The sequence below is a fragment of the Oryctolagus cuniculus genome, chromosome 1, assembly GCF_051225735.1.
Source record: "Oryctolagus cuniculus isolate XC-2025 breed Fujian yellow rabbit chromosome 1, ASM5122573v1, whole genome shotgun sequence".
NCBI lineage: Eukaryota > Metazoa > Chordata > Mammalia > Lagomorpha > Leporidae > Oryctolagus > Oryctolagus cuniculus.
Window position 1 is genome coordinate 52855171 of NC_142867.1, and position 13675 is coordinate 52868845.

A 13675-nucleotide genomic window follows, 5' to 3' on the forward strand; every position below is an offset into this window, starting at 1 on the left:
ACACTCTTCTAAAGAGCTCCCTCTTCTCAGCTTCTTACTCCTTCCTCAGTTTAAATGCAGGTAAAGTCTGCAGCGCCAGTAGAGACAGGTACAGAGACAGCAGCACATCTGGTGGAGACTGAAGCCGGCACACACCACAGCTGCGGAGCCCGAGAGCTTCTGTCTCGTCCACGTGTGTGTGGCTCCCTCCCCCAGTTGTGCAGATGGACAGGGACAACCATGGCTTCTGCTGGAGCTCTCCTAGTGACAGGCAGGGTGCTCCTGGCTCTTAGGCCTCTGTTCCCCTCTTTGGTCCACACAGTGGGCCAATCTCTTGCTTTGTTTACTAACCTTTGGAAAAATCCAGAGAAACTCTGTGCCCTTCTCCACAAAATACTTTTGGGGTGCAGTTTAATTCAGAGAACTAGGAAATGAATACAAGTGCCAGGAGGTAAAGGATTGGTACACCTGCTTCTGCCAGGGTACGAGGGATGGAGGGGAGCAGATCGCTACTCCTGTGTGCACCTGGCAGGCCACCCAGCCGGAAGGAAGCTAGGAGGATCCTTTCCTAACTTAGGTCGCTGAGCCGGCCTGGGGGCAAGGGATGACAGTGAGGGAGGAGTGCCCCTTTCCAGGCACCATCTGCTGGAAGCCTCACTCTGTGAGAAGTGAGGTATTAATAACTTCCTCACTTGCCTCCCATCTCACAAGAGGAGAGGCTTGAGGCTTTTCATTGACGTGGCGAGGTGGCTGCAAAGCTGTCTGGGAAGAAGGCGATGGCGGCAGCCTGCAGGGCAGGGGGTGGCTGGGCAGAGACAGGCCTGGACTGAGACACAAAGCAGATTTCAACCCGGGCAGGGGGAAGGGAGCTGGCTCCGGAGCCCCATGAATGCAGTCAATGTGGGGAGATGAGGACTCCACTACACTCTGCAAGTAGGCCAGTGGGGGAAGGGGCTGGGCACGAGGGGACAGCCGGGGAGCAGAGGTGGTGAGGATACCGTAAGGGCCGACCAGGGATAGGTTGCTCTTGGGGAACACGTCCACACATGACAGAGCCCTGCTGGGGTCTGCCAGGCTTGCGAAACATGGGGAAGCAGAGAATCTAGCTATAAACCGACAAGGGTTGCCAATCCCTGACCACAGCTTATGAAAGACATCTTCAAGTACAGTAAAGGGATCAGTGTTGTGGCTCAGCAGGTGAAAGCCCTGGCCTGCAGCACCAGAATCCCATATGGGTGCCAGCCTGGGTCCCAGCTGCTCCACTTCCAATCCAGCTCCCTGCGAAAGTGCCTAGGAGAGTCCCTGTGGAAGATGGCCCAAGTCCTTGGGCCCCTGCACCCATGTGGGAGAACTGGAAGAAGATTCCAGCTCCTGGCTTTGGCCTGGCTCAGTCCTAGCTGTTGGGGTCATTTGGAGAGTGAACCAGTGGATGAAAGATCTCTATCTCTCCTTCTCTAACTCTGCCTTTCAAATCAATAAATACTTTTAAAAAAATAATAAAGTAAAGAAAGCTGCTAGACTGGCGTTGGTGAAGGGAAGCGGGATGCTGGTCCCTGCAGCCACCCTGGCATTTAGGTTGTTGCTGAAGCATCGAAGCAGCAGGAGGACCATCAGGGCCAGCTACGTAATTTTCAGGGCCCAGTACAAGATGAAAACGCTGGGACCCTTGTGTGAAAATATTACGACTTTCCAGACGGTGACAGCAGAGAATTACACCCACCCCCAGACCCTGTGTGACCGCCTGAAGCCAGCCCTGATAGCAGCTTCCGAGCTGCTGCAGACATCGATGTTTCAGCCTCAGCATGCGCTCTGTGAGATGGAGGACGTGTCTGTGGCAAGGCCCCGAGGGAGGGCAGACGTGGGAATCAGAATAACCAAGCACCCACAGTGGTCACTGGCTGGGACGACTGGGCCCACCCTGAAGGGGTCGTCACTGATTTGCATATTCCTAGAACAGTGCCAAGCATCAGGATGCAAGAATGCTCTCTGAGCTTGTGAATAAACAAGAACAAAAGGCACAGAGGCAAGTGTCTCCGATGACAAGCTGGGCCATTTTGGTAGGGATAAAAATCCCATCTTGGTTCAAAACCATGAAGTCTACCCACACAAGATGTAAAAATCTAGCATTCATGTATAAGGGAGCCGGGGAGAGGAGTACTGCAGATACCCAGAATGCGGCATCAAGAGGATGGATTCTTAGGCGAGGGAGCCTCAGCCCCAGCTGTCCTGAGGCCAACTAGCAAAGGGCTGAGGAGCTGCACCGGGCTGTGGGAGCCACTTCTGGATGGAAACTCAGCAATGGATGTGGCTCCAGAAGGTGTGTTTGGGAAATACTGGTGGGGGAGGGGGAAATTCCCAACCCCAACTCCACTCTGGAGACTGGAAAACCTGCATACTTGCTTCTCACCCTGTTCAGCAGCTAGAGGTGACCAAGTAACATACTCCCAGTAAGCTCAAGTCCAGTCCCAGACCTCCAGGGAAGGCATACCCTCTCTGATAAGAAGGACAGCAGCCTGGACTCCCCTATCTCTCCTTTTTTTCAGTTGGTATGGCTACACAGACCTGATATAGCTATTTTTTTTTTTTTTAGATTTACTTATTTATTTGAAAGGCAGAGTTACAGAAATGCAGAGGCAGAGAGAGAGAGGTCTTCCATCTGCTGGTACTCTCCCTAGAAGGCTACAATGGTCAGAGCTGTGCCAATGCAAAGCCAGGAGCTTCTTTCAGGTCTCTCACCCAGGTGTATGGACCCAAGGAGTTGAGCTATCCTTCATTGCTTTCCCAGACCAAGAAGAGAGCTGGATTAGAAGTGGAGCAGCCAGGACTTGAACTGGTGCCCATATGGGATGCCAGCATTATAGGTGGTGGCTGGTTTCTATTATACCTATTATACCACAGCGCCAACCTGGACATAGCCACCTCGTTATAAAAAGGAACCCAGCTCGGGGCCAGCGCCGTGGCATAGCACTGCCAGCATCCCATATGGGTGCCAAGTCGAGTTCCAGCTGCTCCACTTCCGATTCAGCTCCCCTGCTAATGTACCTGAGAAGGCAGCAGAGGAAGGCCCAAATGCTTGGGCCCCTACACCCATGTGTGAGACCCAGATGAAGCTCCTGGCTCCTGGCTTCAGGTCAGTGCTGCTCTTAATGTTACGGCTATTTGGGGAGTGCACCAGCAGATGGAAGATCGATCAATCTCTGTCTTTTCCTCTGTCTCTGTAACTCTGCCTTTCCAATAAATAAATTAATTAAAAAAAAAAAAAAAAGGAACCCAGTTAGCTGCTAGCTTCATTAGCCTGTGTAAGACAACAGACAGGGGCCAGTGCTATGGCGCATTGGGCTAAAGCCCCTGCCTGCAGGGTTGGTATCCCATGTGGGCCCCAGTTCAAGTTCTGGCTGCTCCTCTTCCAATCCAGCTCTCTGCTATGGCCTGGGAAAGCAGTAGAAGATGGCCCAAGTCCTTGGGCCCCTGCATCTCTGTGGGACGCCTGGAAGAAGCTCCTGGCTCCTGGCTTCAGATCAGCTCAGCTCTGGCCGTTGCAGTCATTTGGGGAGTGAACCAGCGGATGGAAGGCCTCTCTCTCTGTCTCTACCTCTCTCTGTAACTCTTTCAGATAAATAAAATAATTCAAAAAAAAAAAAAAAAAAAAAAAGATGACAATGACAGACAGAGCCTGGCTCAGGCTGACCTCACTGAATCATTGCAGTAACTCCACACAACCTGCCCAGGGCCAGTTTTACCCAAAAAATGAAACTGTTGTTATCCATCTGGTCTTCAGTCCCTTACAGCTGAAAGCTCTCCCAACTGACAGAGCCCAGCATGAGGGGATGGCCGGAGAACACTGCAGAGAGCGCACAGGCCAGATCAAAGGGGTGCCGGAGCCAGGGGGAGCTGAAAATGGGCGACAGTGACAAAAATCCAGCCAGACTGGCTCCCACCCCATGCTCTGCAGACTTCTGCTCCGGCTCCTAGAGGGCGCTGGGAGATGAGGCCGCCTTGGCTCTCTGGGAGGTGGAGGTGGCTCCTGGTTTTCTTTTTCCAATGTATAAAGGACATGCTCTGAGTCCAGAGCAGGTGAATCTTACTCTTGCCAGCAGCCCACGTGGGCACCCGTGCAGACCTCATTCTGCACGGAAGCCAACAGAAGCCTGCTTCTGTACAGGGAGCCACCTCCACCAGCTTGCCGCAGAGACTTGACAAAGCAGCGCCAAGCCAAGCAGGCAAAAGCATCCACCTCTTCTCCTTGTTTTCCCCTTTAGGTTTGTGGTTTTGATTGGGATTGTCATGCAAAGACTTAGGTGGAACTTTTTACGTCAGTGGTTAAGCCAGGGGAAGACAGAGTCTCCGAAGATTCAGGAGCGTGGTTCCTGACCCCACCTACTTTAAACAAAATCCGGCTCTTCTGACTTAAAATCACAGTAGCAAAGACCTTCCATTTTTACCTAAGCAAGGTCAGAGAAGAAGAGAAAGGTTTTGTGGAAGGAATACGAAGCCTGTCCAGACAGTTAAGGTAAACGTGGAGAATCGAGGCTGGCATTGTGATGCAGTGGGTTAGGCGGCCACCAGCGATGCTAGCATCCCATACTGGAGCACTGGTTTGTCTCCTGGCTACTCTGCTTCCAACCCCTGTTAATGCACCTGGGAAAGCAGCTGAAGGTGACCCAAGTGCTTGGGCCCCTGCGACCCACGTGGCAGACCTGGAAGGAGTCCAGGTTCCCGCCTTTAGCCTGGCCCAGCTCTGACCATTGTGGCCATTTGGGAAGCAAATCAATAGATGGAAGCTTGCTTACTCTCTCTCTGTCACTGTTTGAAACAGTGACAGATGAAACACATCTTTAAAAAAATGAAACATCTTTAAAAAAAAAAAAAGGTGGAGACCCAAGAGAGGACACAGGTATAAAAGGTCCCTGTTCAGACATCAGATTCCCACATGCTGGTTCTTACTCTGAAATGTACACGTAAGTAATAAGTAAATGCTATGTAAATGCTACATAAAACAATCCCATATTTGCCACATACCCTGAGAATGAGGTGTTTCAATTCATCATCTGACAGAAAAGTCGGTTTGTAGTTTGCTTCTGTATATGGATTGGTGGCACCTTAGGGGGAAAAAGAAAGAGTTGGCACACTTTATCTTTACATAACATCTCTCTCGACTCCTCGCCTCAAGCCATCTGGGATGGGACCCAGTCCCTACCACGTGGGATTTCAATTTCATCTTCTTTTTCCTTAACTGAGACAACACTAATCTGGCTTTGGACACAGGAAATTTAAGCTCACTTTCCTCATTTAAGGGAAAACCAAGAGATAACAGAAGACGTTTTTGAAAAGTCTGCCTCTAAGAAGGACAGCAGCTCTAGAAGAAACTGGCAGTGGCCCCTGGAGGCCCACCCTGCCCCTTCGGGCTGTCCGGCAGTCCCCCACGCCACCACTGGCAGCGTCCTTGGCAATCATCCAGTCTGCTGGCCAGGCCCTGGGGAAATGCGCTGCAGAAGCTATTTACTGCGCGTTTCTCTTCTTCGGGGCGAGTTAAAGGTGCCTGGCAACGCACAGAAATGCGTAGCTCCCTTCAACGCAGCCTCCCTGGGCTGAGAGAGGGCGAGCCTTGGGTTTTAAATTGGGCTGTCCATCTGGAGAGCGATACCTGGCAAAATGCCAGCAGCCAAAGACCTGGCCTTGCAGAGAGCGGGTGGAATAGAGAAGGACTAGGATGAAATGGACGCATAACAATTCAGAGTAGGTGGGAAGGTGATCAACTCCATGTGTTTGTGACTTTCATACAGACTAACTCAGGGCCTCTACTCCTGATCCATAGCTCTGCTTCTGAGTATAGCTTGAGATTTGCCACTTTCCTCTTTCATTTTAATAGAAATTAGTTTCTAATAAATAATTTAACTCATTGCCTTTGCTGACATAAACTTTTAAATGCCATTCTCTGAGCACAGGATACAGCATTTACAGTTTTGAATAATGATCAGAAGTCAGACAAAATCAGCTTTTTATTTCCACTGGCCTTGTGCAAGTTTAAAGACAAATTCTTTTATGACACAGGTCAGAGGTCAGAATGAGCGTCCACTTCCCAGTTTCCTCCAATCGTCCAAGACTAGCTATGGAAAATTCCAGAACAGCAGTCACTGAAATGCCCGATACATTTCAGATTTCTCTTGCGATCTGGAAAAGTCACTTCCACTTTCCTGCCTCTGTTTTCTCACCCTCCCCACACTCAGCAAAGAAGGAAGCTACTGCCTCCCTCACAGAGTGAGCCTGGTCGGGGAAAATTCCAGGAAGATGAGAACACCAGCAGTGCTCCGCCCTGACAACCAAACGCAGCAGGCGCCATCAGTGGCTCACTCCACAAAGGAACCGGAACAAATTATTCTCTGAAAAACGGAAAGCGCCTCTTGTGTGTCACTGTGTGCACCTACGTTTCTGATTTATACCACCGCTGAGGTGGAATCCAGGGGCACTCACATCTACACAAGATGGGACCTCCGCAGGGTCCCGATAGGCACGTGGCCCAGTGGCAGGCACACCTGGAGACACGCACGACACATGCCTTAGACACTCCAGAGATTCACGACCTGCAAAACTGCATCTCGAGACCCACGCGGGCTCAGTAACTACCTCATGGCTACAGATTTTGATGTAATCAATATGCACCTAGGCACTGAGGAACATTCTAGACGAGGTGGGTAACATCTGTGAACAAGGACAGAAGGACAGTGAAGCAAGCCCAGGGTCTCACCTCGTAGCGTCTTCATGTGCTGAACGGCCATCCTCAGCACAGTCAGTTTATCCAGCTTCCTAGACATGGCGTTGCACGTGGGAACCAGAGAAGCCAGCTCGTCAATGAAACTGTTCATCTTATCCCGGCGCCGCTTTTCAATCTGACTGTGAGCCTCTCTGAACACACCAATGCGGACAGCGATTTTTCAGGAAACAGAACCCAGCGGCAACAAGAAGACAAAAATAAATGAACTGTAACTTTTCAATATTCATTTGATAAGGCCAATTCAGACTTTGCACAATGTTTCCAATCAGGTTTTTCTACTCAAGTCAGCCCCTAGAACGGTCCCCCTGCCAGGTCGGTACCAGTTTTCTTGTGCTTAGCTCATCCTTAGGATCACGGAAGAGAATTACATAAACTGTCCTTTTGAGCAAACTCAATTAGTTTCTCCTCATTGCTTCCCCTCCCAGCCCCTGTAAACAGGATTTGGAGATGGGAATGGAAAGAGAGAGAAGGGAGGTGGAGGTTTCCCAGAACAGCCACAGCAAGGGCCTAGTCCCTGGTGGGCTGTATCTGAGGTCCAGGAGGAGTGGGCAGTGTGGCCTGTGGGTGACATCACTTCCTTCAGAGCCGGACAGGTCCCTGGGCACTAGTGCCTCCATTCATGGTTCAGCATTCAGACACTGCATCTGGGTCTCCGGGCTTCCTCTGAGGGGTTCTGAGGGGCAGCTACACACCCACGGAACCAACCGCTAGAGATACTAGGCCAGCCAACTTGTGCAGCCCCTGGCTGTGTGTGTCACGACACAGCCTCAGGTGGGCACTGGGACTCCACCGGAAGAGGACCACAAGTGCAGCAAGGGCCCTTGCAGAAGGCAAGGCGCAGCCTAGAAGTGGAATCCTCACCCTGTACCTCCTCCGGGGGCCCTCAAGTCAGGGAGGAGCAATCTGCTAAAGACTTGGAGGGAGACTTCAGCCTTGAGTGACTTCCTGCCACCTCCAAAGTCCCCTTTAGGTTGAATGTGCTTAGTCAGAAAAGGCAGAAAGCAGAGGGCAGAAGGTGATGGCGTGTGGAGACCCACTCCCCACTCCCCTGTTCCCTAAGGACATACAGACATGCCAGGGACCAAGCACTCGGTGCACCGCAGCCAGAACCCGGACAGATGGTAGAAGAAATGCAGTCCAAACTCACCTCGCGTTTTTGATCCTGCCTTGGTGCTCAGCGTATTCTAACCTGGAGGGGAGAATGCAAACGATCAAAATGCAATCCCCTGGCGGGAGAAGAGGGGGCGGGGGATGGCCGCCATGCACTTCTGTTTCCTCCTGCCTGGCCCCTGTCCTCTCTCTACAGGCACACGGGGGCTCTCACTTGTTACTCACATTGGGGAGGGGGCATGCTGGGAGACAGCCTTGAACCTACAGGCTCTCTCTAACCAAGGACATGGGAGGAACCAGCTCCATGTTATATAGTTTGTAACCATGCAAGAAAACAGCTACAGGGATATAGAAGTTCAAATGACCAAATTTGTGGTACCTTCCATGAGGGTCATCTTTGTCTGTGTCCATGCTTTCTCTGGAAAAACAAGACAGAACGTGACTGTGTGTCAATGAACACATACAGAATAGTTCACTGTCATACAGAAAGCTCTCATTTATCCAGAAACCAAATGCCAGAAAGCTCAAGTAACCTAAGTATTGATTAATGATGGATAATAGCAAACCAGACAGAACAATGAACTTGAACTTACTGTAGTACCTGAAATGGTTTTCCAGATTATGAAATAAAATTATATATAGTCTCTATAGAGTTTGGGTGTTAACATAAATTTTACCTTATCCTGTTTGAAAACTGAGAATATATAGTGTTTACAGAAACTCTTCAAATATCTACAACATTTCATTCCTCCAGCATTCTGGATAAATGGAGCTGATTCTATTTGCAAAACATGTCAAGCGTCAAAGACACATGTGCATAGGTATCTACTTGGAGGGGAGGGGTGAAGTGAGGAGGGGAATGAAAGTACTAACAGAGAAGGACTGAACAGAGCCCCAGGCAGTGTTTCAAAGGCCCTGCTCCCAAACGTCTGCCTCTCAGCTGGGTAGGAATCCTAGGCTTTGGGAATCGGGATGGAGAGGAGGAGTGGGGCTGGGGGCTGCACAGGGTCCTGAGGTCACGGCAAGATCTGCCTGCCTTTCACAGGCCCCAGAAACACAAGCTTTTGACGCCCTGTGGCTCAGCAGGAAGCTGACCAACATTCCCAGAGGCAGGACTTCCAAATCCCCCCAGCTCAGCCCTGCCGCTTCTCCTGGCCTGTTATGAGGAGGCTACTGACTGCCACCTGGATTTCTCTCCTTTCTCCATAGCCAAGGAGGGATCGGGGCCCTTCAAACAACGAAACCTCATGGGCACAAACTGCTCCTAGAGCATGGCTCACACGGCCGCATTCTAGGACAGCCGTCCCCACGCAGGTGTCTTGGTTTCCCCGGGGCAGAGTTTCTTTGGCCAGCCCTTAGGTCCACAGGAAATCAGACAGGATTCCTTGGAAAACAAGCTCCACCCCTCCTCTTTGGATCCACGGGATGGCTGTCCTCGAGGACACACCAATCATCTTAGGAGAGCGGTTCCAGGTGACCCTGGAAGATTCCAGCTCTAGGGAAATGGATCTTGGTTGCTTCACTGGTTGCGTCTTCCCAAATTAGAGAAGACTGCAAATGGGCTCCACGTGGGAAGCCACAGGGCCTGGGGAGGTGACAAACATGGCATAGATAGCCGCCCTCCGGCTCAGGGTGTGTCCATCTGTTCTCTGCCGGGAAGGACACCCTCACGGTCCTCACACCCACTCTCTGTCCCCTGGGCGTTGGCTCTCTTCATTCTCCGGGATTACTTACATATTAATCAGAGCACCTCCTAGTGGGCATCTGACCTCCAGCCACTGTGCTGCCCAAATCCGACCTGTGAACTTCAGCAGAAAGGACATCTGCTGGGGGGCGGGGGGTGCAGGGGGGAGGCTGCCTGGGAGGCCTTTCCCTCGGTAAACAAAGGAAAACCTCTTCAGTGGACACGTGGGTAAGATCCACACAGTTTCCTCAGCAAAACAAAGCGTGCCTTTGAACAAGCTACACTGCCTTATGCCCTAAGCGTTTGGACAGATACAGGAGAGTTGACTGCAGGTGTGAAAATTTACTTACTCAAAAGAAAAGTCATCAAGTCTAAAAAGAAACAAAAATACTATTTAATACAACAGGTACACACTACTTTCCATAATGTTTCAGGACGATCGCAATGTCCCTACATGGTTTTCCGAGGTGGCCTCCGAGCACTCAATCCACAGCCACGCACCAAGCACCTGCTCCTTGCTGTCTTTCTCACAGGAGGCCTCAGGCCAAGTCTCCTTGAAACCCCTGAGATTACATCCACAGCCTCATCCTCCTGCTCAAAGGAGCAAAGGAAGAAGGGATAAAAGGCACAATTTGGCTCCCAGGTGACACATGGAACAGTCAGGGGACGAGAGGGGATGTGACCCCCTCCGTGGTGCCGAAGGTGCCCCATATTGACAAACCAGGTGAAGATAAAGGCAAACCCAGCCATCTGGGGGTCAGCTCTTGTATCCCAGGCCTTGGTCTGGGAGAAGCTGCCCCTGGATTGTCCCTGCAGAGAGGTGGACGAGCCCCGGGGGCCTTACTGGTAGTCGGTGGAGCTTCCTTTCCGCTTGCGGTTGCAGTCTACACTACTGGAGCCGAGGGAGCTGGACAGCAGGTCCGGGGGGCCGGGGGACATGAAGTCACTGATGGTGGAAGAGATGTCCATCCTCTGGTCCGCCATGGGAAGCTCTGCAATCGTTACCAGGAGGGCATTTAACTCGATGTGCTCTTGCGAGGTGCCAAGGCACACAGAACTGGCTTAGCGCACCGCGCAACCCCCAGCCCGCAGGCATGTGGAGGAAAGGAAAGGGTGAACACGGGCCATGGAGGGTCCCCTGTTCGTTTTCTGGAGAAGACCCAAAAGCCCCGAGAAGCTGAGTACCCGCGCTCCAGGGGTGACAACCCTGCACTGGTCCAAATGAGGGGCCCGGAGTCCCCAATGCCCTCTTAGAGTCCTAATTTTATTTCTTCTCATCAATACATTTGTGATTGAAGAAATCAATCAATGGGATTTACTCGTCGTCTTTGCACTCTCGTCTTTCTTAGAGTGGAAGGCCTGCCTGTGACGCAGGGGATCCCAGTGCCCGTCACGAGCCCGGGCCAGGTCTGCCCTGTCTTCCATACCCAAGGAAAGCCTTGCATAAAGCAATGAAGTCACTGTCCACACATCTGCCAAACATTCTGAGAATTCCTAGTTTAAAAGCTTGAAAGTGACTTGGCTCCAAAAAGAGGCCACGTACCTCGTAAGGGACTCCAACGCCAAAGTCAGGTGAGGAGGGCGGGCCCTGGCCGCAGTCAGGGGTCCTGGCTCCAGGTGACGTGACTGGAGCGGTCACTCCCTCTCTCTGGGCCCACGTTCCCGCATCTGCAGAATGGGAAGGTGAGTGTGAGCGCTGGGGAACCGGCCCCTGCAGGGTAGCTGCACACTGATTTGCACGTTTATAAGCACTGCTGAGTGAGGATCTCTGTGTATATGTTTCCAGGCACTTGAGATTTTATCTTGCTCTCAGAACACACTTTTTTTCAACAGTGGAACTAGGGGCCAGCGTTGTGGCAGAGTGGGTTAAACCTCCACCTGACATGCCAGCATCTCTTGAGTCCTGGCTGCTCCGTTTTCGATTCAGCTCCCAGCTAATGTGCCTGGGAAAGCAGTAGAAGGTGGCCCAAACACTTGGGTCCCTCCACTCACATGGGAGACCTGGATGGAGTTCAAGGCTCCTGGCTTCTGCCCAGCCATTGTGGTCATCTGAAGAGTGAACCAGAAAATGGAAGATTTCTCTTTTTCTGTAACTCTTCCTTTCAAATAAATAAAATAAATCTTAAAATAAAAAAGTGAGACTGATTGGTCAAAGGGGAACACATGTTGTATTTTTTTTTAAGGTTCATTTTACCTGAGAGGTAGAGTTACAGGTAGAGAAGGAGAGACAGAGAGAGAAAGGTCTTCCATCTGCTGGCTCACTCCAAATGGCTGCAACGGCCAGAGCTGGACAGATCCAAAGCAAAGAGCTTCTTCCAGGTCTCCCATAGGGGTGCAAGGGCTCAAACACTTGGGCCATGTTCCACTGCTTTCCCAGGCCATAAACAGGGAGCTGGATCGGAAGTGGAGCAGTCAGGACTCAAACCGGCACCCAAATGGGATGCTGGCGCTGCAGGCAGAGGCTTAGCTTACTATGCTACAGTGCTGGCCCCACTTGTGTGTTTCAGAACATACTGAAACACTGTGCTCTAGACCAGCTCCAAGAATTTCTATCCATAATGAGAAATCTTATTGATCTGAAGGGGAAAAAAAAGAAGGGCCAGAGGCAGGAGGACAGCCAGGTCAGCAGATGCCACCTTCTCATGGTTCTCCTTCTGTTCCCATGGCCACTCTTTTTTGGCTCTCAGCTGGCTCTGCACTGCCCTCACCTCTCAATGAGGGCCCTGTGTGTGTTCTGGGACTCCCTCTCCTGTCCAGGATCACCCTGTGGGAACTCCACATAGATTCATTGCTTCAAATACTGGGGCTTCAATCCCTCTCGCTACACAGGAGTCAAACTCGGGGGTCACGCTGGCTCCCTTCTTTCATAGCCTGCATCCAGCCCATCAGTATATCACATCCGCTAGCATTCCAAAACCAGCATTCGGCCACTTCTTCCTCATCTCCTTCGCATCTCTGTTCTCAATGTCAGTCTCTTCATTAGCAGTGCTTCCTTGACTATGTGTAGGAAACAAACCTTGCCAACTCAACTCAGCCCCTCGCTTAGCTTTCTCTACAGCTCTTACTGAAAAATTTTGATCAACAGTGATTTCCTCCTCTATTTACTAGTTGTCCTCTCTGTTAGACTATAACCATCAGGCGAGCAGGAATTTTACTGACTCCTTGCAGCCTTAGTGCCTAGAATACTTTCTAGCACATAGTGTCAATAAGTAGATACTGAACGGATGATTTTAGGAATTCATTGAATTAGGAATATTCATTCTTTGTCTTATGCCTTTTTACTTGGCTTTAAAGCCTCTTTTTACCCTCAAAATAATTACTAATATTTTTATGATTTTATTTGTTATTAGCACTTTATTTTAGGATACTACCTAAGGTAAAGAATTTCTTATTTGTTGCCAGTGGATACGTTTTTGTCCTAACACCATTCATTAGGCGATATAGTCCGTTACCAATAATTTGAAATTTGCTATCATTGAGTTATCGATCGTTTCTGGACTTCTTTGCGTTCTTCTGATCTAATTCTTGCAGTTCTACCATGCTGCTCTTATGCAGCTCTAGAACACCCTTCAGCATCTGAGGGAACAAACTGTCTCACTCTTACTACTCTGTCGTCTTCAGGAATGTCCTGGCTACTCTAATTCATCCTTCACAGAAGCGTCCGTAACAACTTCAAACTTCAGAGTTTTCTGAGGGCTCCTACGGCTGTCCTTACCGCGCTCACTCACGTGCAGAGCGGCGGGACCCGGAACACGTGCAGAGCCCACCCCCTAGGTCTTGGAGACCAACACAGCCCTGACCCCCTCGGGCTGCGTGCCAGACATGGGGTGTCCCTAGTGTCCTCACCCCGTCTTTTGGAGCAGCCAAATGACCGCATGTGGCAGAGTATTGTAAGTTTCAGGTTCGGGGAGAATCCGAGAGGAAGGAAGAACAGCCACGCCCTGCGAGCTGCAGTTGGGAGGGGGTGTGGTTATTCATTACCTGAAGTCACGGTTGGTAAACCTCAGAGCCAGCGTGCGAGGACCGAGGGACCGCTGGATTGGTTGGTCACCTCGAAGCAATTCTCATGTTTTGTATTCCCGTCAGCCCGTCAAGTTCTTCCGAAAACCTACAGCGGGAACCGGGGGAGA

At 50.8% G+C, this 13675-nt stretch overlaps 1 protein-coding gene across 7 annotated transcripts in view; it reads right to left on the reverse strand.

The window, feature by feature from the left end:
- Positions 1-13675, reverse strand: part of BMAL1 (basic helix-loop-helix ARNT like 1) — a 106072-nt gene that overhangs the window by 23240 nt on the left and 69157 nt on the right. For 4 of the 7 annotated variants that reach the window (XM_051851675.3, XM_051851669.3, XM_089311109.1 and 1 more), the window contains exons 3-9: positions 13527-13653; positions 11089-11213; positions 10390-10537; positions 8241-8279; positions 7899-7940; positions 6725-6882; positions 4999-5078 (exon numbers count right to left, since the gene is read on the reverse strand). In XM_051851675.3, coding sequence (XP_051707635.1) covers positions 4999-5078; positions 6725-6882; positions 7899-7940; positions 8241-8279; positions 10390-10529 — 459 coding nt within the window. In that variant the 5' untranslated portion in view covers positions 10530-10537; positions 11089-11213; positions 13527-13653. Of the gene's footprint in view, positions 1-4998; positions 5079-6724; positions 6883-7898; positions 7941-8240; positions 8280-9595; positions 9818-9895; positions 9917-10389; positions 10538-11088; positions 11214-13526; positions 13654-13675 lie in introns of those variants that run through there. The other 3 variants (XM_051851660.3, XM_051851658.3, XM_051851676.3) reach the window with 2 other exon arrangements.